This window comes from Tursiops truncatus, chromosome 17 (genome assembly GCF_011762595.2).
Source record: "Tursiops truncatus isolate mTurTru1 chromosome 17, mTurTru1.mat.Y, whole genome shotgun sequence".
NCBI lineage: Eukaryota > Metazoa > Chordata > Mammalia > Artiodactyla > Delphinidae > Tursiops > Tursiops truncatus.
Window position 1 is genome coordinate 576,500 of NC_047050.1, and position 25,589 is coordinate 602,088.

General features: G+C 47.3%; 2 protein-coding genes across 9 annotated transcripts in view; one reads left to right on the plus strand and one right to left on the minus strand.

Annotated features, from left to right (window-relative positions):
• The window catches only part of PRKDC (protein kinase, DNA-activated, catalytic subunit), a 150,533-nt gene extending 138,118 nt beyond the window's left edge, over positions 1-12,415 (minus strand). For 5 of the 8 annotated variants that reach the window (XM_033843199.2, XM_033843197.2, XM_033843196.2 and 2 more), the window contains exons 1-7: positions 12,245-12,413; positions 10,369-10,445; positions 10,174-10,266; positions 9,803-9,877; positions 8,945-9,053; positions 8,414-8,526; positions 8,223-8,322 (exon numbers count right to left, since the gene is read on the minus strand). In XM_033843199.2, coding sequence (XP_033699090.1) covers positions 8,223-8,322; positions 8,414-8,526; positions 8,945-9,053; positions 9,803-9,877; positions 10,174-10,266; positions 10,369-10,445; positions 12,245-12,398 — 721 coding nt within the window. In that variant the 5' untranslated portion in view covers positions 12,399-12,413. Of the gene's footprint in view, positions 1-8,222; positions 8,323-8,413; positions 8,527-8,944; positions 9,054-9,802; positions 9,878-10,173; positions 10,267-10,368; positions 10,446-12,088; positions 12,211-12,244 lie in introns of those variants that run through there. The other 3 variants (XR_012327131.1, XM_073794375.1, XM_073794374.1) reach the window with 2 other exon arrangements.
• Positions 12,416-13,039: 624 nt separating this feature from the next.
• On the plus strand, positions 13,040-25,338 carry MCM4 (minichromosome maintenance complex component 4). The gene is made up of 17 exons (XM_033843200.2): positions 13,040-13,289; positions 13,440-13,509; positions 13,634-13,723; positions 13,846-14,009; positions 14,096-14,197; positions 15,049-15,144; positions 15,227-15,322; positions 16,683-16,821; positions 17,779-17,999; positions 19,489-19,609; positions 20,047-20,306; positions 20,623-20,988; positions 21,445-21,572; positions 22,284-22,491; positions 23,316-23,544; positions 23,931-24,064; positions 24,684-25,338. Exons 2-17 carry the CDS (start codon positions 13,446-13,448, stop codon positions 24,774-24,776), a joined length of 2,511 nt encoding a protein of 836 aa, XP_033699091.1. The 5' UTR covers positions 13,040-13,289; positions 13,440-13,445; the 3' UTR covers positions 24,777-25,338.
• Positions 25,339-25,589: the final 251 nt, after the last annotated feature.

Genomic DNA, 25,589 nt, shown 5'->3' on the forward strand with positions numbered 1-25,589 from the left:
AACCTACAACGAAGATTACTCTACCCAACAAGGATCTCATTCAGATTCGACGGAGAAATCAAAAGCTTTACAGACAAGCAAAAGCTAAGAGAATTTGGCATCACCAAACCAGCTGTACAACAAAGGCTAGAGGAACTTCTCTAAGTGGGAAACACAAGAGAAGAAGAGGACCTACAAAAACAAACCCATAACAAATAAGAAAATGGTTAAAGAACATGCATATCAATAATTACCTTAAGTGTGAATGGATTAAATGCTCCAACCAAAAGACACAGGCTCGCTAAATAGATACAAAAACAAGACCCATATATAAGCTGTCTACAAGAGACCCACCTCAGACCTAGGGATACATACAGACTGAAAGTGAGGGGATGTAAAAAGATATTCCATGCAAATGGAAATCGAAAGAAAACTGGGGTAGTAATACTCATATCAGATAAAATAGACTTTAAAATAAAGAATGTTACAAAGGACAAGGAAGGACACTACATAATGATCAAGGAATCAAACCAAGAAAAAGATATAACAATTATAAATATGTATGCACCCAACATAGGAGCACCTCAATCCATATGGCAAATGCTAAATAACAACCATGAAAAGAGAAATCGACAATATCACAGTAATAGTAGGGGACTTTAACACCCCACTTACACCAATGGGCAGATCAAACAGAAAATAAATAAGGAAACACAAGCTTTAAATGATACATTAAACAAGAGGGACTTAACTGATATTTATAGGAAATTCCATCCAAAAACAGCAGATTACACTTTCTTCTCAAGTGCACACGTAACATTCTCCAGGATAGATCACATCTTGGGTCACAAATCAAGCCTCGGTAAATTTAAGAAAACTGAAATAATATCAATCATCTTTTCTGACCGCAACTTTATGAGATTAGAAATCAATTACAGGGAAAAGAAACATAAAAAACACAAACACATGGAGATTGAACAATACATTACTAAATAACCAAGAGATCACTGAAGAAATCAAAGAGGAAATCAAAAAATACCTAGAGACAAATGACAGTGAAAACATGATGATCCAAAACCTATGGGATGCAGCTAAAGCAGTTCTAAGGGGGAAGTTTATAGCAATACAGGCCTACCCAGGAAACAAGAAAATTTTCAAATAAACAATCTAACCTTACACCTAAAGGAACTAGAGGAAGAACAAACAGAACCCAAAGTTAGTAGAAGGAAAGAAATCATAAAGATCAGAGTGGAAATAAATGAAACAGGAACAAAGAAAACAATAACAAAGATCAAGAAAACTAAAAGCTGGTTCTTTGAGAAGATAAACAAAATTGATAAACCTTTAGCCAGACTCATCAAAAAAAAGAGGAAGAAGACTCAAATCAATAAAATTAGAAATGAAAAAGCAGAAGTAACAACAGAAACAGCAGAAATACAAAGCATCATAAGAGACTACTACAAGCAACTCTATGCCAATAAAATGGACAACCTAGAAGAAATGGACAAATTCTCAGAAAGGTATAAACTTCCAAGACTGAACCAAGAAGCAATAGAAAATACGAACAGACCAATCACAAGTAATGAAACTGAAACTGTGATTAAAAATTTTCCAACAAACAAAAGTCCAGGACCAGATGGCTTCATAGGTGAATTCTATCAAACATTTAGAGAAGCGCTAACACCCATCCTTCTCAAACTCTTCCAAAAAACTGCAGAGGGAGGAAGACTTCCAAACTCATTCTATGAGGCCACCATCATGCTGATACCAAAACCAGACAAAGACACTACAAAAAAAGAAAATTACAGGCCAATATCACCGATGAATATAAATGCAAAAGTTCTCAACAAAATACTAGCAAACAGAATCCAACAACATATTGAAAGGATCATACACCATGATCAACTGGGATTTATCCCAGGGATGCAAGGATTCTTCAATATATGCAAATCTATCAATGTGATACACCATATCAACAAACTGAAGAATAAAAACCACATGATCATCTCAATAGATGCAGACAAAGCTTGTAACAAAATTCAACACTCATTTATGATAAAAACTCTCCAGAAAGTGGGCACAGAGGGAACCTACCTCAACATAATAAAGGCCATATATGACAAACCCACAGCAAACAGCTTTCTCAATGGTGAAAAACTGAAAGCATTTCCTCTAAGATCAGGAAAAAGACAAGAATGTCCATTCTCACCACTATTATTCAACATAGTTTGGAAGTCCTAGCCACAGCAATCAGAGAAGAAAAAATAAATAAAAGGAATACAAATTGGAAAAGAAGTAAAACTGTCACTGTTTGCAAATGACATCATACTATACATAGAGAATCCTAAAGATGCCACCAGAAAACTACTAGAGCTAATCAATGAATGTGGCAAAGTTGCAGGATATAAAATTAATACACAGAAATCTCTTGCATTCCTATATACTAACAACAAAAGGTCAGATAGAGAAGTCAAGGAAACAACACCATTCACCACTGCAACAAAAAGAATAAAATACCTAGGAATGAACCTGCCTAAGGAGGTAAAAGACCTGGTGTCAGAAAACTATAAGACACTGATGAAAGGACAAAGATGACACAAACAGATGGAGACATATATCACATTCTTGGATTAGAAGAATCAATATTGTGAAAATGACTACTACACCCAAAGCAATCTACAGATTCAATGCAACCCCTATCAAATTACCAGTGGCATTTTTTACAAAACTAGAACAAAAAATCTTAAAATGTGTATGGAGACATAAAAGACCCCGAATAGCCGAAGTAGTCTTGAGGGAAAAAAACTGAGCTGGAGGAATCAGGCTCCCGGACTTCAGACTATATTACAAAGCTACAGTAATCAAGACAATATGGTACTGGCACAAAAACAGAAATATAGGTCAATGCAACAGGATAGAAAGCCCAGAGATAAACACACACACCTATGGTCAACTAATATATAACAAAGGAGGCAAGGATATACAATGGAGAAAAGACAGCCTCTTCAATAAGTGGTGCTGGGAAAACTGGACAGCTACATGTAAAAGAATGAAATTAGAACACTCCCTAACACCATATACACAAATAAACTCAAAATGGATTAGAGACCTAAATGTAAAACCAGACACTAGAAAACTCTTAGAGAAAAACATCGGAAGAACACTCTTTGACATAAATCACAGCAAAATCTTTTTTGATCCACCTCCTAGAGTAATGGAAATAAAAACAAAAATAAACAAATGGGGCGTAATGAAACTTAAAAGCTTTTGCAAAACAAAGGAAACTACAAACAAGATGAAAAGACAACCCTCAGAATGGAAGAAAATATTTGCAAACGAATCAACAGACGAAGAGCATTAATCTCCAAAATATATAAACAGCTCATGCAGCTCAATACTTAAAAAAAATGAAAAACCCAATCCAAAAATGGGCAGAAGACCTAAATAAACATTTCTCCAAAGAAGACACACAGATGGCCAAGAGGCACATGAAAAGCTGCTCAATATCACTAATTATTAGAGAAATGTAAATCAAAACTACAATGAGGTATCACCTCACAACAATTAGAATGGGCACCATCAAAAAATCTACAAACAACAAATGCTGATGAGGGTGTGGAGAAAAGGGAACCCTCTTGCACTGTTGGTGGGAATGTAAATTGATACAGCCACTATGGAGAACAGTATGGAGGTGTCTTAAAAACTGAAAACAGAATTACCATATAAACCAGCAATCCCACTACTGGGCATATACCCAGAGAAAGCCATAATTCAAAAAGACACATGCACCCCAATGTTCATTGCAGCACTACTTACAATAGCCAGGTCATGGAAGCAACCTAAATGCTCATTGACAGACAAATGGATAAAGAAGATGTGGGGGCTTCCCTGGTGGCACAGTGGTTGAGAGCCCGCCTGCCAATGCAGGGGACACGGGTTTGTGCCCCGGTCCGGGAAGATCTCACATGCCGTGGAGTGGCTGGGCCTGTGAGCCACGGACGCTGAGCCTGGGTGTCCGGAGCCTGTGCGCCGCAACGGGAGAGGCCACAGCAGTGAGAGGCCCACGTACCGCAAAAAAAAAAAAAGAAAAAAGAAAAAAGATGTGGTACATATATATGAAATATTACTCAGCCATAAAAAGGAACAAACTTGGGTCATTTGTAGAGACGTGGATGGATCTAGAGACTGTCATACAGAGTGAAGTAAGTCAGAAAGAGAAAAACAAATATAGTATATTAATGCATATATGTGAACCTAGAAAAATGGTACAGATGAACTGGTTTGCAGGGCAGAAAGAGATAAAGACAGAGAACAAACGTACGGACACCAAGGGGGTACAGTGGCAGCGGGGTGGTGGTGGTGGTGGGATGAATTGGGAGATTGGGATTGACACATATACACCAATATGTATTAAATAGATAACTAATAAGAACCTGCTGTATAAAAAAATAAAATGCAAAAATTCAAAAAATAAATAACCACCACAGGATCCAGCAATTTCACTTCTGTGTATTTACCCAAAGAAAACGAAAATACTAATTAGAAAAAATATATGCACTCCAGTGTTCAAAACAGCATTATTTACAACAGCAAAATATGGAAGCAATCTAAGTGCCCATGGATAAATGAATGGATTAAAAAAAAGTGAATATTTATGTATATATACATATTTGTAGGAATACTATTCAGCCATAAGAAACAAAGAAGTCTTGCCATCTGCAACTACATGGATGGGCCTAGAGAGTATTATGCTAAGTGAAGTAAGTCACACAGAAAGACAAACACCACGTATTTGTCTCACTTATATGTGGAATCTAAAAAACAAATGAACAAACAAAACAGAAACAGACAGATACAGAGAGCAAACCGCATGTTGCCAGAGGGAACAGAGGTGGGAGGATGAGTGAAACAGGTGAAGGAGATTAAGAGCCACAAACTTCCCATTGTGAAGTCAGTCAGTCTCGAGGATGTGACACACAACATGGGGAATACAGTCAATAATATCATAATAGCTTCATTTGGTGACATATGGTTACTAGACTCGTCGAGGTGATCATTTCCAAAGGTATTTCATCGTCAGATCACTATGCTGTATGCCTGAAACTAACATAATATTGTATTGCAACTATACTTCATTTAAAAAAATAAAATAGGGAATTCCCTGACGGTTCAGCGGTTAGGACTCAGCACTTTCACTGCCAGGGCCCGAGTTCAATCCCTGGTCAGGGAACTTAGATGCTGCAAGCCATGAGGCACGGCCGGAAAAAAAAAAAAAAGGAAAAAATAAAATATAACATAAAGTCAAGGTGTCATCAGGATGTGTTCTTTCCTAGAGGCTTTCAGGGCTACCTTCACCTGACTCTAGAGGCCGCTCGCTCTCCTTGGCTCCAGGCCCCTTCTCCATCCTCAAAGCCAGCTTCTCCCGACACAGGGACCATGCAGCCTCCCTCACCCCTGTTTAAGTACCTTTGTGATCATACTGGGTCCACCTGGATAACCTCATGTCACAGTCAGGTGATGACCAACCTTAATCCCGTGTGCCACCTGACTCCCCTTTGTGATATAACCTAAGTCACAGGTGCTGCGATTAGAATGAGGACGTCTTTGGAAGCCATTATTCTGCCCACCTTGCTACTTGAGTGACTTTGGAGAAGTTTCTTAGTTCTAGTTTTCTGATCTATGAAAGAAAGATATTATCACCTACCTTAGTGAGTTATTTCAGGAATTTTCCTTGCAGTATGAATAGAATAATCTTTAGCACACGGTAAATAAGCAGTAAGTGCTATTATTTTTCTTGTTAGCCAAACGTCAATTAATATAGGAAGCAAGGACAAAAAGAAATAAGCAACATTACCTGCCACCACGGTCAAGTGACAAAATAAACATACAACCTGGTAGATTAAAAATACGCCACAGGGGCTTCCCTGGTGGCGCAGTGGTTGAGGGTCCGCCTGCCAATGCAGGGAACACGGGTTTGTGCCCCGGTCCAGGAGGATCCCACATGCCGCGGAGCGGCTGGGCCCGTGAGCCATGGCCGCTGGGCCTGCACGTCCGGAGCCTGTGCTCCACAGCAGGAGAGGCCACAACGGTGAGAGGCCCGCGTACCGAGAAAAATAAATAAATAAAATAAAATAAAATAAAATAAAATAAAATAAAATAAATAAATAAATAAAAATACGTCACAGAAAGTGCTGTCACAGAGAGGACTACAGAAGCCCAAGAAGTTACCCACACAGGGGGAGCATAAAGCCTTCAGAAAACAGATCTTTGAGCAGGAACCTGACAGGGTGGGAAGCTGGCCACAGACATGGATCAAAGAGAGAGGAGACCGAGGAAGGGAAAGCAGGTGGAGCTGCGCCAGTGTACCGGGTCAGAGGCAACAGAGACGGGGTGAACAGGAACACTAGGTGGAAACATCTGGAACTGCTGTTTTCACAGGCCAAAATCACTGGATACTGGCAATTTCTTAAGTTTCAATTTAATAAAAGCAAACACATGCTGGAGGTAGAAAAATTTGGCAATTATCTGAACAAAACACGGTAAGGAAGGGCAAACAGATTTTTTTCTTGTGAAGAATTTATGGGGTTTTGTCTTATAAAAAGAAATGAATTTCCTAAAGCTTACAATGCTGTCATAGCTAGATTATCCTCTAAACTTTTAATTTTGAGATACTATAGAACACTACTGACGGCTACGTAGAAAATTGTATTAAACACAGTTTAAAATCAATGGGTAAGGATGTCCCGCATAAGAATTACAAAATGCTAATGAAGGAAATCTGCGCTAAACAAGCGAAGAGGTGCACTGTGCTCTTGGACTGGAAGATTCAACGTGGTAAAGATATCAACTCTCCCCTAAGTGATCTACCGGTTTAGCACAACGACCATCAAAATCCAAGCAAGGCTTTTCAGACACAGACCAACTCATTTTAAGACTGACGTGGAAAAGCACAGACTTTATAACACCAAAATGATTTTTAGAAGGAAGAATAAAATGCGAGGACTTAACGGCACCCGACATTTAAGGCTCACTATATAGTTATATCAAAAAGACAGTGTGCTGTTGGCAGGGGAACAGACACACAGACCAACAGAAAAGAGAACCAAGGATTGACCCACACGAACTATTTTCTACACAGGCACGCAACGATTCAGTGACCTGGCAACGATCTCCTGGAGATGCCACCAAAATCACAGGCAACCCAAGAAAAAACAGATGAACTGGACTTCATCAAAATAAACAACTTTTGCACATCAAATGGCACAATCAACAGAGTGAAAAGGCAATCCATGGAACAGGAGAAAATATTTGCAAATCATGTATCTGATAAGGAACTGATATGCAGAATATACAAATAACCCCTACAACTCAGTAACAAAAAGTCAAATGATCTGACTCTTTAAATGGGCAAAGAACTTGAACAGACATCTCTCCCAAGAAGAGAGAGGGAGTGCAACGGGCACTTGTGAAAAAACTCAACACCATCAGCCATCAGGGAGATGCAGTGAGATACCACCGCACACCCACTACGATGGCTATGATCAAACAACAGAAAACAACAAGTACTGGTGAGGATGCAGAGAAACTGTGCATTGCTGGTGGGAACGTAAATTAGTGCAGCCCCTGTGGAAAACACTAAGGCGATTACTCGAAAAATTAAATATAGAACTACCACATGGTCCAGCAAGCCCACTTCTGGGGATATACCCCCAAAATGAAAGCAGGGACTTTAGGTATTTGCACACCCATTTTCCGGCAGCATTATTCACAAGTCAAAAAGTAGAAGCAACCCAAGTGTTCACTGAGAGGGGAGGAAGGAGGGGGAGGGGAGGAGGGAGCAGGGGGAGGGGAGGGGGGAGCAGGGGGAGGTGGCTGTGGCCATAAAAGGGGAGCATGAAGGATCCTCCTGGCGACGGGCTGCTCAGTATCCTGGCTGCCATGGTGCATACACGAGTCCACACCTGCTAAAACTGCACAAAACTAAACCCAACACACAAATGTCTGCACACCAAGCATGTGGAATCTGAGCAAGGCCCACAGATTTTATCAGGCTGTGCTATCGTGCTACAGCTATGACAGACGTCATCAGGAGACGCCGGGTGAAGGACACATGGAATCTCTCTACTGTCTCTCCCAGCCGCATGCGAATCCACATCTGGTATAAACGTTCAAAAACATACACAGTAATTCATTTTAGACCAGTAGCTTCTGAATAAAGAAACTCAAGCACCATCAAGCGATACCTTCTTCCATGGATTTAGTGAAGTTACACAGAAGCGAAGCCAGTCCCTTCAGACACCCTGCCAGAACCGGAAGTTTGGGCTCTCTCACTGTTGATGTCATCTGAAAGGAGAGTTTTAACACGATATCATTAAAAGAGAAAAATTCACCAGATATATGTAAGCAGAAAAGAAGATCATAAAGTTTATCATACCTGGGTCTTAAGTTCACCCAGAAAAGCCCGGAAGAGTTTATCTGAATTATTTACCATCTCACTAGGATGAACTTCGCCTAATACTCCTAGGAGTTCATATATCTTTTCTAAAACTGAAAGATAAATTTTAGACAAATTTAGGCCTAAAATCACTTAAATAAATTAAACAAAAATGCACAAATAAGAAAATGAAAGGATGTTCAGTTCAAAATAATTTCACGATAAGCCACACAAAATATCTAGTTTTATGTACTGAATCTTCCGTGATATGTTTTATGCAAATTTATTATTATAAACTAAATTACATTTGACACGCGTTGTGAGTTTTCCATTAAAAGAAATCTTTTGTAAAGATTACAATTTTTATAAGACTTCACACATTGTTTCTTGTCTCCATTTTGGTTTGTTTTCAGTAAAAAGAATTCATCTGTAAAGCACATAAATACCATGGCAGAGAAAACCTACGTTTTATGCTAATAACTGTTTAATTTGTTAAAATATTTTTTTAAATAACATTTAAACACAGCTCACCTGTATCTGGTATTTTTGTTTTCAATGCAAGTTCTCCATAGAACTTGCTAAATAACTCTCCAACTCTAAATTCATCCATGAGGCTCGAACTTCTCAAAGTCTGAAGTAACTGAAAGAACACAAGGTAGCTGAGTGTACAGAGGCAGCAGCAAAAAGGCTTCCATCTACCGCACCTGCTCATACACAGCGGACCTACACACCCACGTGTCTCTAGGGCACTCACTCTCCGCCTCTCAGGGCTCTTATCCAGCCACGTTATTTGGGAGGACGGGTTGAGGTGGGTGGTGAAAACACAGGGGCTACAAAGGGGAAGGGGAGGTAGAGTTAATTTCACCTTCCCAAGAAAGGTATACTATGACTAGACACATGTTCTCAGAGACATATTAAGACAAGGACCAACAAGACCCAAAGAAATTCTAAAAGAGAGACACATCTAAACAGATACCTAGATGAGAGTGAGCCCAATGACCACTTACACAGAACACACAGACCCATCCCAGTGTAAGGTTTTAGGAAAACATTCAAAGACACAATGAGATGAACTTTCGCAATTCTTAGCAGCGGTTAGGTTTTCACAGTAAGGGTAAGAGTAATGGAGGGGCAGTCAATTCCTTACACTCCGCGCTACCTTCCCTTCATACCCCTCACAACCGAACTTCTCCCTTTGCTACCCAGAAGGGTGTGAGGGCAAAATACCAAGGTTGTTACTGGGTGATGGCTGGGAAACATGCATCTTCTCCACACATCAATGTGATTCTACAACATCTCTCACCCAAAACACAACCCAAAACTCCAATTTTCAGCTCAAGATATATATTTAATAGAAAACACAAGCGCTTAGAAATATGTTTTAATTACCTTAATAAGAAGTTCTAGGGCTGGAATTTTACACTTAGCAGCTTTATCTTTTGTATAAACACTGGTACAAGTATTCTAGGTTTTAAAAGGAGACATAACAAAATCATCAATAAGACCTTAGTTCTTATAACTAAGACTTAACAGCTAAAACTACGCCTGGGAGGAGCAATACCCGTATATATTACAATTTAATACTTTCCACAAGGGCCTTAGCTCATTAAATTTTTTAAAAAATAGCCACTTAATTTCTAACACAATCAAGCAAAAATAAACTCCCCAACAAGAAAGGCAGAAATAAAATTAAGTTGAACTTAACATCATAAGTTAAAAAGGACATTGGTATATGACGAGGTATGTTTTTTCCCCCTTACCTTAACATCGAGAGAATAATGTGTGACCTTCTGGCCAATTTTCTCTAAGAAAACACATAAAAACTTTAGGGCTTCTTCTCTACAATCACGAAACTATAATAAAAAAATAAACATTACAGAAACACGGCTAAGAAAAAAAGTCACCTCAACGTGAAGGAATATACTAGAAGAGTAAAGTGAAAATCTTCAACTTACTTCATCAACGCTAAGTGATTTCCGAACAAATACAAGCAAACCAAAATCTTTGGAAAAAACTAAGGACGTGTGTAATGCTGGAAAAAACAAACAAACAAAACAAATAAGAGAGCTGCCAAGGTACTCCATAAACCCACCCTAAAGGTGTTGCTTGTTTCTCAATTCAGCCTCTTAAGTGATAAAACACTAGCCTAAGGCTGTCGTATTTTGACAAGGAAAATGGGAAATTCTAGATGTTCCACAGCAAAGAGGTAGGCAGAATAATGGCCCCAAAGATGGCAGAACCCTAATTCCTAGTGTCACACCTGTGAATATGCTACCTTTACATGGCGAATGAAAATCAGGTTGCTAATCAGCTGACCCTAAACTGGTGAGCACCCTGGGCCATCAGGTGGGCCCAATGCAATCACAAGGGCCCTCACAAGTGGGAGAGGGAGTAAGGAGAGGGAGTACAGGAAAGCAGGACAGATTCCAAGCATGTCACTTGACCCTCTGCTGCTGGCTTTGAAGATGGAGGAAGGGGGAGGGGGGCAGCGTAATCCAAGAAATGCAGGGGTCTTCCAGAAGCAAGGAACGCCAGCAAGGAAAAAGGGACCTCAGTGCTGCAACTGCAAGGAACTGAAGTCTGCTAACAACCTGAATGAAAAAGGGAAAGAATTCTCCCTCAGAGCCTTCAGAAAAAGGAAAGTGGCCCTACCTGCTGCCTTGGTTTCAGCTTGATGAGACCCGTGCTGGGCTTCCAACCACACAACTATAAGACTGACAAACCTGCGCTGTTGTAAACACCAAGCCAGTGGCACGTTTTAGCACCAACAGAAAACTAGTACACTCCCCTATAATCTCTCAAGTGAAAGGACACAGCCTGAATATGCAGAGTGAACCTGGGACTGCTTTACGAAACGTTACTAAAGGAACAAAAGTGAACTCCTAGAACTCAGACTAGAAAGCATTTACACGATGATGCTGCTGTTCGGTCATTAATTTCCCCATTAATACACCCCTGACAACATATAAGCACTGCACAGCATCTTCTTCAAGACTTTGCTTACTGTATTTCTCCACCTTATTCAACAATGACTTTCTTAGGAAGAAAATCTCATCTACCTTCTAATTAAGCGGACACAACATGAAGAGTCTGCTTACTTGCGGCTTTAAAAGGGAATAACACTGGGACTTCCCTGGTGGCGCAGTGGTCAAGCATCCGCCTGCCGACGCGGGTTCGAGCCCTGGGCCGGCCCGTGCGCCACAACTACTGAGCCTGCGCTCTAGAGCCCGCGCTCCACAACAAGAGAAGCCACCGCAGTGAGAAGCCCGTGCACAGCAACGAAGAGCAGCCCCCGCTCGCTGCAACTACAGAAAGCCCGCGCGCAGCAACGAAGACCCAACGCAGCCAAAAATAAAGAAATAAAAAATTAAGATTCACTTTCCCTTTTTTTAAAAAAAGGGAATATCACAGATGTTTTCACGCGATGACACATTTAAAAATGCTGAAATGAGGCACTTTTGCTGCAAAAGTAAAAGTTCTCATCTAGGTATTGCTAAAGAATTAAAAGAACAGCATGGCTTGCTTCTCAGCAAACACAGGGGTTTGGAAAAGGTGCTGGTGGGTTTAAGCGACACTGAGGTGGAAGAAAATACTCTCCTCTCGTTGTCCCTCCCCACCGCGGATAGCAATGATACCAAATTCGGATCATTTTCACCACCTTTGGTTTTAAAATACCTTTCCTCCGCCGTTAAGAAAAGAAGAAGCTGACAAACCACTTTTACACACGTCACGAATTCCGACCAGCCCGTTCAAGCACCGCCCGAGGCGCCCACGCCGGACCCGCAAGGGCTGCCGGGCTACGGGCTGTCGGAAGCCCGGAGCCGTACCCACCCAGCAGCGCAGGGCCGGAGCTCAGCACGCACTCCTGCCCCAGGCCCCGCAGCAGCTGACAACTGGCCATTGCCGCTCCGCAGCGGTCGGCCGCGGACAAGGACTCCTGTAACTGAAGCAGAGTACCCCTCACGCCAGACCCGGCGTCCGCCATGACGCCCAGCAACACCCACGCGTGCGCACACGACACCCGGGCCTTAAGTGCCTAGTGGAACGGGGCGGGGGCGGAACTTCCGGTGCGTGAGCACAGCTGTCCGGCCCGGAAGTGTCCCTGAGGCAGGGGGCGGGGTCCTGCGAGGGGCGGGGCCTTAGCGGGCTGAAGGGAGCGGGGTCCTCGGCGAGTGAGCACATCCGGCCCGGGCGCAGACGTGCCCCGGGGGCGAGCGCGGGCGCGAGCGCTGGAACCTTGTCGAAGACCATCGCGGAGGGAGCCCTCCCTGCAGGATCAACGGCTTAGACGTGCATTAAGATAGAGGCAGGCTTATGAATGTGTGGCCCACAGTACACTTAGCACAATACGTCAAAACTCGGGGAGAATCAGGAATCCAACCGCTCGACCTCCGGAAATAGATGCGGAGGACAGGTGGCGAATTGGAGTTGACTGAGTGCCCGAGGCAGAAAGAAACAGGCTACGGCTCGGGTCGGGAGCCACAGCTAGCACTTGATAAGGAGGGCCGGGGGCGGGGGGGGGGGGTGTCGTTTGGATTCCCAAGGAACACAGGAGCGGCTCCTCCTTAGGCACGCCCTGTAGAGGCCGGCCCCCGAACGCTGTCCGGCGGCCTCCGCAGATTTCCCGCGAAATCGCATTCCGGCTTTGGACAAGACCACCGGAGCGGGGGAGCCCCGAGCGAGTTGTGCGTCGGTGTCCCGCGAGGCGCGGGGCGGCCGTCAGGTCCCCCCTGCCGCTGCACAGTGGTGCCTCCCGGAAGCGGGGCTGCGCGAGGGCGCTGCTGCGATTGGTGGGCCGCCGCTGGGGGCGGAAACAACGGTGCCGCCGGCGGGAAACCTGGCCCCTGCTGAAGCGGAGCGGGAGCGCGACCCTTAGGTGGGGCTGGGTCCGGCCGGCTCGGAAGGCGGGGGTCTGCCGGGGTCGGCGGTGCTGGGGGGAGGGCCGAGGGGTGGGGGGCCGGAGCGAGGGGAGACGGGCGGGGGTCTTCAGGGAGCGCCCCCGCGAGCCCGCGTCTCTGTCGCGCAGCCCGCCATGTCGTCCCCGGCGTCCACTCCGAGCCGCCGCGGCTCCCGGCGGGCCGCCCCCGCTCAGCCACGTGAGTGTCCGCGTTCGGCCGTTCCCCGCGGGGTCCTCGGGGAGGCAGGGCGGGCGGTGCCGTGTTAGCCCCGTTCGGCCCCAGTGCCGCCCGCACCGACGCCGCCGTGCCCGTTCCCCCACAGGTCAGGACCCGCTGTCGTCGGGAGAGCCTCGGCCGCTGCCCGCGTCGCCCGGCGCAGAGCCCCGCAGCCCACCCCGCGCGCCGCCCGCAGGTGCGCTGCCCGCTCGGGCATGGGGGGCCCGCAGGGCCGGGGGGGCGGGGGGGGCCGGGCGGGGGGAGCGGACGTCCCGCAGGGGTCCTCGCCGTGCTCACCCCCGTGGACGCGGTCCCCAGCCGCCCCCTTGGACCTGGACGTGAGCTCGCCGCTGACCTACGGCACCCCCAGCTCACGGGTGGAGGGCACTCCGAGAAGCGGCGTGCGCGGCACGCCTGTGCGGCAGAGGCCCGACCTGGGCTCGGCGCGGAAAGGGCTGCAGGTGGACCTGCACTCGGACGGGGTGAGTGCGGGGCCGCTCGGGGCGCGGTGGGCCGCGCGAGGTGGGTCGTCCCCCGCAAACCTGCTCCCGTCGCCTTTCCTGTGCAGCCGGCCGCAGAGGATATAGTGGCGAGCGAGCAGTCTTTGGGCCAAAAACTCGTGATTTGGGGAACAGATGTAAATGTGGCAACGTGCAAAGAAAACTTTCAGGTGAGGTTCCATTCCTCGGGGCTCCGGAGATGAGGGGGAAAGTACTTGTCACCTCCATCCAAGTGACCCCGGTATTTAGGAGCAGATCTTCACGTGGCTCAGAATTGGTGGTGTCTTTTTCAGTTTTTAGGAAAAAGAAAAACACCTACGTTTGTCTCCAAATTCTGACATCGTTCCTAGTTCCTAGTTTCGTTTTTTTGAAGTATAGTTGACTTATAGTAATGCGGTAGTTTCGTGTGTACAGCAAAGTGACGTACAGCAAAGTGATTTGGTTATACTTCTCTTTCTGATTATGTCCCATTATAGGTTATTATAAGATTTTGAATGTAATTCTTCGGGCTGTACAGTAAATTCCTGTTGCTTTTCTACTTTACAGCTGGTAGTTTGTGTCTGTTAATCCCATACTTCTAATTGATCCCTCCTTCCCTCCCTCCCTCCCCCCTCCCCCTGCTCTTTGGTAACCATAAGTTTGTTTCCTGTGTCTGTGAGTCTGTATTGTATATGGATTCATTTGTGTTACTTTTTAGATTCCACGTGAAAATGATATATAGTATTTGCCTTCATCTGACCTATGTCACTAAGTATAATATCGTCTAGGTGCACCCATGTTACTGCAGATGGCAAATTTCATTCTCTTTTATGGCTGAGTAATATTCCATTATGTGTATACATATACAAATCTGTATATATCACACGTTCTTAAGCTAATTGTCTATAAATGGGCACTTGGGCTGTTTCCAGGTCTTAGCTAACTTGAAAAGATGAGTGGCCCCCAGCATTCATAACTTTTATTTTGAGTAGTTGCTGGTTCCTAACTGCATTAAGCTTACTGTTTCTCTCCCCACGCTAAGAGATTTCTTCAGCGTTTCATCGATCCTCTGGCTAGAGAAGAAGAAAGCATTGGCATAGACGTGACTGAGCCTCTGTACATGCAGCGACTTGGGGAGGTAATGAAATACACTAACCTGAATATTCAAACTAGGGGTTGAAATGGTTAGCAGGATATAATTTGTTTGTTCTGCCCTGTAGATTAACATTATTGGAGAGCCGTTTTTAAACGTAAACTGTGAACATATAAGATCATTCGACACAAATCTATACAGACAGCTCATCTGCTACCCACAGGTAACAATTTGCCGTTGAACTTGGGGGTCTGCAGTAAACATCTAGAAGATCTGCAGGGTTTCTGGACAGTAGGGTTTCCTTAGTAACAGAGAATATGCCTCCAAAGCACCTTTTGGGGGGCGGGGGTTGCCGCATGGCATGTGGGATCTTAGTTCCCCAACCAAGGATCGAACCCATGCCCTCTGCAGTGGAAGCGAGGAGCCCTGACCACTGGACCGCCAGGGAAGTCCCCCCAAACCTCTTAAAACCATGTTCTGTCTTCTTTAAGATGAACACTTTTCCACACGTTAACATTAGAAATCGGGGTGTGTGTTACTGTTGACGGCATGTCATCGTTTGGTTGGCAGCGTTTTTTAGTACATAAAACAGTGGTGACTCACAATTGACAGCTTGTTGGGTTTGATGACTTAAAACATATTAAACAAAAACACACACACCTGCCTTCTCTAACAGGTTGTGTTAACCATACTGCAGTCTGCTCTGGGCTTAAGCTCAGGCTTTATCAACAAAGCATCAGCTACGTTGATTCTAGCTTTAGGCTTTGGAGGCAGGCAGACTTGGTTTTAAATCTTGATTTTGCTGCTTAATAGCTGTGTAACCTTGGTCCCGTTCCTCAGCTTCCCAGAGGCTGTTTCCTTATCTGCAAAATGGGGAACAGGTGTTAACAAGTTGGAATAATTATGATTTAACCCATTTTGATATCATTCTGTTATGGAAGAAAAGTAAGACCTGAAAGTATGAGCTTCTGTTGCCAATTAAAAGCCTACAGTCATGCCAGCACATCCTGAAGGCACGATTATATGTCTTATCTCATTTTTTTTAATTAATGTATTTATTTTTGGCTGCATTGGGTCTTCATTGCTACGTGCAGGCTTTCTCTAGTTGAGGAGAGCGGGAGCTACTCTTGGTTGCGGTACGCAGGCTTCTCACTGCGGTGGCTCCTCTTGCTGTGGAGCACGGGCTCTAGGGGCGCGGGCTTCAGTAGTTGTGGCTCGTGGGCTCTAGAGCGCAGGCTCAGTAGTTGTGGTGCACGGGCTTAGTTGCTCCGCGGCACATGGGATCTTCCTGGACCAGGGCTCGAACCCGTGTCCCCTGCATTGGCAGGGGCATTCTTAAGCACTGCGCCACCAGGGAAGTCCATGTCTCATCTCATTTAACTCTAGTGAGAAGATGCAGAGGTGAGAGATTTCAGTGTGCCCAAGGGTTTACAAATATCATGTGTGATTTTACAGGGTAATGCTTTTGGATTATGCCATATTCTCTTTGTCTTTATGCCTTGCTAACATGAATTGCTTTATTAGATTTAACCCTAAGATAAAAATACAGACACAGCTTGGCACCGTTATATTTGTTTTTAAAGGAAGTTATCCCAACTTTCGACATGGCTGTCAATGAGATCTTCTTTGACCGCTATCCTGACTCAATCTTAGAACATCAGATTCAAGTAAGACCGTTCAACGCATTGAAGACTAAGAATATGAGGAACCTGAATCCAGAAGGTAATATTTTTTTCCAATTTAATGAGATATAGTTGACATATAGAAGATAACGTTTGTAATAGGCAGAGAGCACATTCCGTGAAAGTCACTTCATCAAGGAACTTTAAAGAAGTTGGTGACAGCGACGGTGGCGGACTGTGGGTTGACAGGAGCCAGTTGCAGGCTCAGTTACCCCATATGCTTCTGAACCCACCATACCTTTTTAACTAAACTGAAATTATATAAAAGGTGCTGTAACTCTTGATACTTTTCTATCTTAAGATGAACTGATCCAGTTATGATAGTTTTACAGTTATTTTACTAAGAAGGCAGTCCCTCAGAATCAAAGTAGAAGACAAGTATAAAATGTGATCCGTGCCTTGAAGCATAAGGAGGAAATCTAGTCTGGAAAGGAAGAGAAGAGGCAGAAGAACAGAGCAGGAGTGTCTCAGCCCAGGGAGAGACGGAGCGTGCTGGGCCCCAGTGGGAGGACTTTGTGGTGAAAGATTTGGAAAGCAGACTTGAAACATCCTATTACGTTATTTATTGGGGGAAATGCTATGTCAGGGGCCCCGGTTACTACTGGGACAGGTAAGTCTCTGAACCCTCCACGTATAGTGGGCGTGACTATGGAGAAGATTATCACGAGTGCGTGGGCTGTGACAGCCACTTCACAGGTCCGGTCGTCCCCAGGCAGCCTCGGGTCGGCCTAGCTCGGCAAGGGTCAGTAGACTTAAGGGGTTGAGAGGGAGCACACTGGTCACAGGAGGGACATCCCAGGCCAGAGCTGAGGGTACCCAGCGAGATGTTCGTGCTCTGGCCGTAGCGTCTCCCTGTGACCCCCGCCATCCCAGCACCTCCATTCCTCCAGTGAGGTTCTCCCAGGCTGGACAGCAGAGCCAGACCCGCCCCAGCTGGCCTCCAGCTTGGGGAGGCCCACGCCCAGCCGGGACAAGCTGCCCTCTCCCCGCCTTGCAGACATCGACCAGCTCATCGCCATCAGCGGCATGGTGATCAGGACGTCCCAGCTGATTCCAGAGATGCAGGAGGCCTTCTTCCAGTGCCAGGTGTGCGCCCAAACGGCCCGGGTGGAGATAGACCGCGGTCGCATCGCCGAGCCCTGCGTGTGTGAGCGCTGCCACACCAGCCACAGCATGGCGCTCATCCACAACCGCTCCGTCTTCTCCGACAAGCAAATGGTGCGTGGCCCCTGCCCCCCTCCACGTGCCCCATCCTCATTCTGCCCCAGCCAGGTCCTCAAAAGCCAGGTGTAACTTGTCCACTCATGCAGCCCTGAAACCATGCTTCCTGGTGGGTTGAGCAGCTTCATTCCTCCTCGGAGAGCAGGTGTGTTAGAGGGCGAAGCTGGGCACTCGGTGTGCCTGAGGCCCCAGCCTTGGGCCAGCAGCACTGCTGTACCGCCCATGGGCACCCGTGCGCTGTGTTCCACGCTTGTCATAGGGGAGGAGTGCATTCTCCAACTGAATATCTTAAGTTCAGTGTCATTCGTGATTTATTAAGTCAAATTTAACACGAGATGCTTCTACGGGAAATACTTAAGATTGTAGAATGTAAGGGTGTATACATTAAGAACAGTAAACGCCATTTGATTAAATTCTGACACTTGGCAGTTCTACCACGGGTAAAGAATGGACTGAGAAGTTTTGCCAAAGTTTTTCTCACAAACTATTGCCTAGGGAGTTCGACCTTCTAGCTCTTTATTCATGAAAAATTTTAAGATGCAGATTAAAATGCCAGAGAAAGGCAGAAAACCATTTATTTACTGCGATTGTAATGGTATAAAGGATGCATAAGGAGTGAAGAATTTTTTGATTTGTTTTAGTGTTTAAGTAATCTTAACTTTAAGTGGAGAGAATGAGTTCAAAGTATAGGACAAGAGATAGTTTCCCTTATTGGGAGTCATTAGGAGAACACTAACGCGTGTGAAAAGCGTCCACTTCCTTGCTGATGGAAGGGTCATCGAGGTGAGAAGCTTTCTCCGCACGTGGGCACCAGTTCCTGGGCCTGGGTGCTCCGAGGCTCTGCCGGCAGACTCGCTGCCGTCCTCCGGCTCCTCCAGGCCGCCTCGGGGCCCTTGCACTTGCTGTCCTGTTGCTGAGAGCACGTGGCCCCTCCCTGACAGCCTCCCCTCTGCCCGGTGGTCACCTGGTTTGAGAACGGCCTTCCCTGCCCTTGACGGTGGGAAGCGCAGCCTCCACCCCCGCCCCTTGCTCCCTCCTGTCTTCTGCCACCACGCCTGGCACTGCCAGGACTGTGTGTGTCCCTCCACTCTGGGGCAGAGTCCCCAGCACCCGGGACGGAGTGCTGTGGGTGAGTCGATGTCACCAGGAGGACAGGCAAGAGTTTGGGAGGCACGGTGACCTGAACGGGGGGTGCTTCTCCACCCAGAAGCGCACTGGGGGCAGCGTCCAGAAGGAACTAGAAACGCAAGCCGACGCAGATGCAGACATGCCCGCCACAGCCTTAATACGGGGAAAAACAGCCCTGGCATCCCCGCCCCCACACGGGGCAGCCTCTAAACGAACAACCGCCTCAGAATGCACGCCCTGGGTTTCCAGAGGTGGAAACAGAGCGAGGTCCCAGGGGCAGCAGAGGCGCTGCTGTCGGAGTGGCTGGGTGGGCAGAGCTCTGGGCCTATCCTGAGGCATCTGCCCCCCACCCTCTCAGATCAAGCTCCAGGAGTCCCCTGAAGACATGCCCGCGGGGCAGACGCCGCACACGGTCGTCCTCGCCGCTCACAATGACCTCGTGGACAAGGTCCAGCCTGGGGACAGAGTGCACGTCACAGGTGAGGGGCTCCAGAGTCAGCCCTGTGACCTGGTCGGGGATGCCTGGCCTGGGGCTGCTGTTCCCAGCGCCTGCCTTTGACCTCCGACATGGCCCCTGCCCAGACGGTAGGCAGTCTCCCTGTTATTGTCTGAAATAACTTGTGAGCGACCTTCAGTATTTGAGCTCTTCAGGTTTCCTTTCTAGAATAGGTTTTTGGTACGGGATTTAGGTACTTTCTTTCAGGTAGTTATTGGTAATTCCTTACATTCGGTTTAAGAGAAATGAAACTTCTGTTTCAAACTGCGATGCATCGAACACAGAGGTGAGCAGGTGGCGTGTGGAGGCAGTGGTCCCGGGTCAACCTCACTGGCTCTGCTCGGAGCCCCCTGGAGCCCTGCCTCCCCCGTGCTCCAGGCCGAGGTCGGGCAGGTGAGAGTGTGTCCTTTGTGCCCTCAGGCATCTACCGAGCGGTCCCCATTCGCGTCAATCCCAGAGTGAGCAACGTGAAGTCTGTCTACAAAACCCACATCGACGTTATTCACTATCGGAAAACCGACTCGAAGCGTCTGCACGGCCTCGACGAAGAAGCAGAGCAGAAACTTTTTTCAGAGAAGCGTGTGGAATTGCTTAAGGAGCTTTCCAGAAAACCAGACATTTATGAGAGACTCGCTTCCGCCTTGGCTCCGAGCATTTATGAGCATGAAGATATAAAGAAGGTAACAGACTGATGGGCTTCTCACTTGCGGCTGGGCTTGAGAGCTCTCGGGTCAGACAGTGTGGACACCCCGGAAAGGATGAGCCTCGGCCCGTTGGGCCGAGCAGGGCCCGCCGCCTGCCTTGGCTGTTGGTGCTGAGAATGGTCGGCATCCTCGTGTCGTTTCCAGGCACAGAAGCCGCCATGGGGTGGGTGGGGTCCGGGCCCCTATGGCATCCGTGCCCCAGAGCTGACTCGCAGCTGCTCCCGTCCTCTGATCTCTTCATTGTCGCCCTTTGTCCATCTGAGCACTGAGATCTGTCTGTCCGCCCGTCCAGGGAATCCTGCTTCAGCTCTTTGGCGGGACAAGAAAGGATTTCAGTCACACAGGAAGGGGCAAGTTCCGCGCCGAGATCAACATCCTGCTTTGCGGGGACCCAGGGACCAGCAAGTCCCAGCTGCTGCAGTACGTGTACAACCTGGTCCCCCGGGGCCAGTACACGTCCGGGAAGGGCTCAAGCGCCGTGGGCCTCACCGCCTACGTCATGAAGGACCCTGAGACACGGCAGCTCGTGCTGCAGACCGGCGCCCTGGTGCTGAGTGACAACGGCATCTGCTGCATCGATGAGTTCGACAAGATGAACGAGAGCACACGCTCTGTCCTGCACGAGGTCATGGAGCAGCAGACGCTCTCCATCGCCAAGGTCAGTCGCCCGTTCTGTCCCGGCGTGGACACAGTTGGGGTGTCGGGGGGCTTGAACCTCAGCATCTGTGGAACCTGCAGCTTGGGAAACTGGCCAACACTTCTCCTGTTAGGTCCCAGCTCCGTCTCAGTATTTTCCACAGGATCCTCTTTCCTCCTTTGTGCTGTCCTAACTCTCTCATGTGTGGTACTCGTAGAACTTGAGTTTGTCTTAATGCAAGGGGTTTGGTTACTGAAAAAGACGCAGTCGCAGCAAACGTTCATCTACAGCTCGGTCCTTGGCTTAACTCAGTGCTCAGGGCTGTCCCCTGGGGGACGCCTGTGCAGAAGTCACCTGTGCCGGGTGACGTGGCTCGTGGTGACGGCAGATCCCTGGCAGAGGGCACACGGGCGGAGGTGGCTCACAGTTCCTGCTGGCCTCGGGGCGAGGTTTCTAACCACACTGTCCCTCCACCAGGCTGGGATTATTTGTCAGCTTAACGCCCGCACCTCCATCCTGGCAGCCGCAAACCCTATCGAGTCTCAGTGGAATCCGAAAAAAACCACCATTGAGAACATCCAGCTGCCCCACACACTGTTGTCAAGGTACGAAAACACGTTTTCATAGAATAGATGGTCTCACTTTGCTCATCTGTGGAACGTTCAGGGTGAGCTTGAGAAGGAAATACAAGGCAGAGCCCAGCTGATGTCGTAAACTCTTCAGGCCAGCACAAAGCCTGCACATCTGCTTGGTCACGGGTTTTCCAGGCAAGGACGGTGTGTTTTTCTGCTCACCTTGATGCGTACTTGTTTTTTGGAGCAATTAGGGCCTTTCAGCTTCATCCTTTCAGAAACCCACCTCTCGCTGCTCTCGGTCTTAAAGCTGCTGTAGAGAATCAACAAAGTGCAGAGAGCGGTTTTACACAGTAGATAAGGGTCTGAAAATTAAACTTGTGGAAGGGGAGTCACGTAGTCCATACTTTTTCCTCAAAGATAGATATGTTTAGACTTTGATTACTTGACTGTTCTAACAGATAGTTCCTTCTCCCCAAAAGAGTTGAATGTATTTTCATTCGTATCTTCCGGTCTTCAGAATTACAGCAGCGTTTCCCTTGGGAGCATCTTGCTTCTGGCTCAGCTTTCAGTGCCCGGTATTCCCGGGCAGAAGGGGCCTGCGGGGCCGGGGTAGGGGAACCGGAGGCCCGGGCTCCTCAGGCCGCCTGGGCAGGACACGCCTGCCTCCCTTGCAGACCCCGGGGTCCACGCACAGGTACGTGGGTGTCCCAGTTGGGAAAACTGTTCACAATGTTTTCTCAGGTTTGACTTGATCTTCCTCATGCTGGACCCTCAGGACGAAGCGTATGACCGGCGTCTGGCTCACCACCTGGTGTCCCTGTACTTCCGGAGCGAGGAGCAGGCACAGGAGGAGGTCATGGACATGGCGGTGCTCAGGGACTACATCGCCTACGCGCGCAGTGCCGTCCTGCCGCGGCTGAGCCAGGACGCCAGCCAGGCCCTCATCGAGGTACCTGCGGCCCAGAGCGCAGCGGGGGGCTGCTCAGCCTCTAAAACAGCCTCTGAAACTTCTATGACTGTCTTCCCTCCTGTGTTGCAAAGTCGACTTTTCCAGATGTAGAAAGGGGGAGGATTCATTTCCACGCATTGTGCGCACTCTGTTTATATTTAAATACTTGTAAGCACAGTGTATTTAAGACCAGGGTGCCTGAGTTGAAATATAGGTGATGCTACTTAGTGACCTTGTAATTCTGGTCTATGGGCTGCATTTGCTCGTTTCTAAAAAATTAAGTATTTTAAGTACACTTCTTAGTACCTTTTAAGTGGGCAGCAGTGCATGATGACATATACCCAGTAGACATTGTGACACTAAGAAGGTTCCTGGTGCTTTGATGGGCTTTACATCCTGACAAAGCCCTGAAGATGCTCAAGTGAAAGTTACAAGTGATAACGCGGTTTTCCGTCTCTGTCATCTTGAAGGAGTTACGCCATCCACGTATGGGTTTAGACAATTTACCTCCTGCGTGTTGCCCCGCTAATCCTTGGCCTGCTCCTCGCAGGGGTGTAAACAAACAGACCAGAGTCCTCAGCTGCCCTTCCCAACGCCGTGTCCTCTGGGTGCCGGGCTTCGCACACCCTTGCTGCCCGGTCCCGTCCTGAAGCTTCACCCGCGCCTCCCCCAGACGAGGCTCGAGGCCCAAGGCTGCACCCGCTCTCGCTCCCCTCAGGACCTACCTGCCCAGGGGGTTATTTAACGGGAGCCCGACTGGCCAGAGTCCAGGCGCGACCCTCAGGTCATCGTGTGAGGAGTTGGCGTGTCCCCTGTCTCGCCAGGCTTACGTGGACATGAGGAAGGTGGGCAGCAGCCGAGGGATGGTGTCTGCGTACCCCCGACAGCTGGAGTCGCTGACCCGCTTGGCCGAAGCCCACGCCAAGGTGCGGTTTTCCAGCAAGGTGGAGGCGATCGACGTCGAGGAGGCCAAGCGCCTGCACCGGGAGGCCCTGAAGCAGTCGGCGACCGACCCGCGGACGGGCATCGTGGACATCTCCATCCTCACCACAGGTGGGGCTGCGCGGGCCCTCTGAGCACGTGACGGGGGTGCCGAGGAGGTAGATGTTGGCGCACGTGACCTGGTCCTGTCCTGCCCGCCCTCCAGGCACCAGGCCCCTGGAGGAGCGGTTCTTCCCCAGCGAGCGCGGCTCGCTTCTGTGCTCATTGCCTGGACTGTCTCAGTGGAAAGGAGCAGCTATAAATAAGCTCTTCAGAAACTGGGAACAGAATTCAGAACTTGCTCCGACTGTCCCCTAACCTTATTTGCTGACATGACTAAACATTTTTTTTTTTTTTAAGAGTATAGTTGATTTATGACTAAAGAAATATTAATGGAAGTTTGAAACACTTTTGCTTCCTTAGAGCAAAAACGTCTTCACTAATTTCTTTTAAATCAGGAATGAGTGCCACCTCTCGTAAACGGAAAGAAGAGTTAGCTGAAGCTTTGAAAAAGCTTATTTTATCCAAGGGCAGAACGCCAGCCCTGAAATACCAGCAACTTTTTGAAGATATTCGGGGACAGTCTGATATAGTAAGTGTTTATGTGTATATTTTGTTTAATAGAGTTTTCTTTTCCCTTGATGCTGCTTTAAAGTTTTTTTCTAATTTTTTTCCTTCGTTTGTAGTTTAAGTAATAAACTGTTTAAGTAGTTACAGATAAAGAAGAGAAGTGAGATCACCACCCACCATCAGGGAATGATTGCGATGAGAATTTTGTCGGGCTTTCAGTTTTCTGTGTGGATGTGGATGCATGGTTTTGAGCCGTGTCAGTTAGTACTCTTAGCTTCATCTGTGACGCAGAATCCACTTCACGACTTACGCACTTTATTTACCTCATGCCTCCCCCGTGAGTTACTTAACCATTTGGTGGGCACTTAGAGCATTTGCAGTCTCTTGCTGTTACAAGGAAAGCTGAGTTCATGGCAAGAGCTCTGCTGGTCGGGTCCAGCCTTGCCTGCTGCCCTAACGCCCTCCCTTCCTGGCCCTTCGCAGGAAACGTTTGCCACTCCCAAGACGGAACGTTAAGACGTGTGTACAGCCACCAGGAAGGAAGGAGACTCCGGTGGTTCTTTAACTTGGAAACCATTGTGTCTCTAAGTGGGGAGGGCAGCTCCACGTGTCCAATTCTTTTTCTCTTCTCTTCCCCAAAGGCAATCACCAAGGATATGTTTGAAGAAGCGCTGCGTGCCTTGGCGGATGATGACTTCTTGACGGTAACTGGGAAGACGGTGCGCCTGCTCTGAAGCCCCACGAGCAGCGCCGGTCACCGCCCCGCCGCCGGCGGGAGAAAGAGCCTCAAAGTCATTACTTGGCTGCATAAAAATTTTCTAACCGGGGTTCCGTTTTCTAGGGAAGCGTGTATGTTCATCTTTTTAACATTTTAAGTGAAGAGCACTGTGCCAGCTTATGAGCATGATACAGTACGACTGTTTTCTTCAAGTGCCGTTTGTTTAGCACCAGGTTTGAGCTGTGTGTAGGCACAGACAGCAGGGTGCCATCTTCTCTGGAGACAGCGGTCTGGGTCATGGTTTTGTGCTGGACTTTGTCGTGGCCATTGGAGATGCTCGGGTGTTCACATCCCTCCTGTGGGGAGGTGCACGCCAGCGCTGTCCCCACTGAGTCCTCAAGGCTTGTTCTCTTGGCGACATGAGGCTGGAAATGATGGGGTTCCGTGTCACTGCTTTCTACTGCTTCACCCTAATATGTAAAACTTTTTCCTCAATAAATGATAGAATGTAATACTTGGTTATCAGGCATTATTTTTCATTAAGAAAAAAGCTTTAATAAACACTGTTTTCATGGAAATCATGACAGTAAGTATTTTGTGTAAGTCATAAACTCACTAAGATATAATACATTTCATCTTATTCAAAAGTTATTTCAATTCTAGCAGTCATTCTCATAAAACCACCATAGGCTGAAATCTCAGGTGGAGGTAACTATGGTAACAAGTAATCCCTGGAACATTCAAGTCTCCATGAGTTTGGCCTTTTTTAGAATCAACATTCATTAGCAAAGCATTCATGGAAAGTGATAGATCTGAGTGTTTGAACAGC

Excerpts from the sequence above, each read along its gene's own strand:
- MCM4 (XM_033843200.2), top strand. The coding sequence starts at position 13,446 with ATGTCGTCCCCGGCGTCCACTCCGAGCCGCCGCGGCTCCCGGCGGGCC. Across the intron at positions 18,000-19,488 it reads TCTTCTCCGACAAGCAAATG|ATCAAGCTCCAGGAGTCCCC; the intron begins GTGCGTGGCCCC and ends CCACCCTCTCAG. Across the intron at positions 24,065-24,683 it reads TTCGGGGACAGTCTGATATA|GCAATCACCAAGGATATGTT; the intron begins GTAAGTGTTTAT and ends TCTTCCCCAAAG.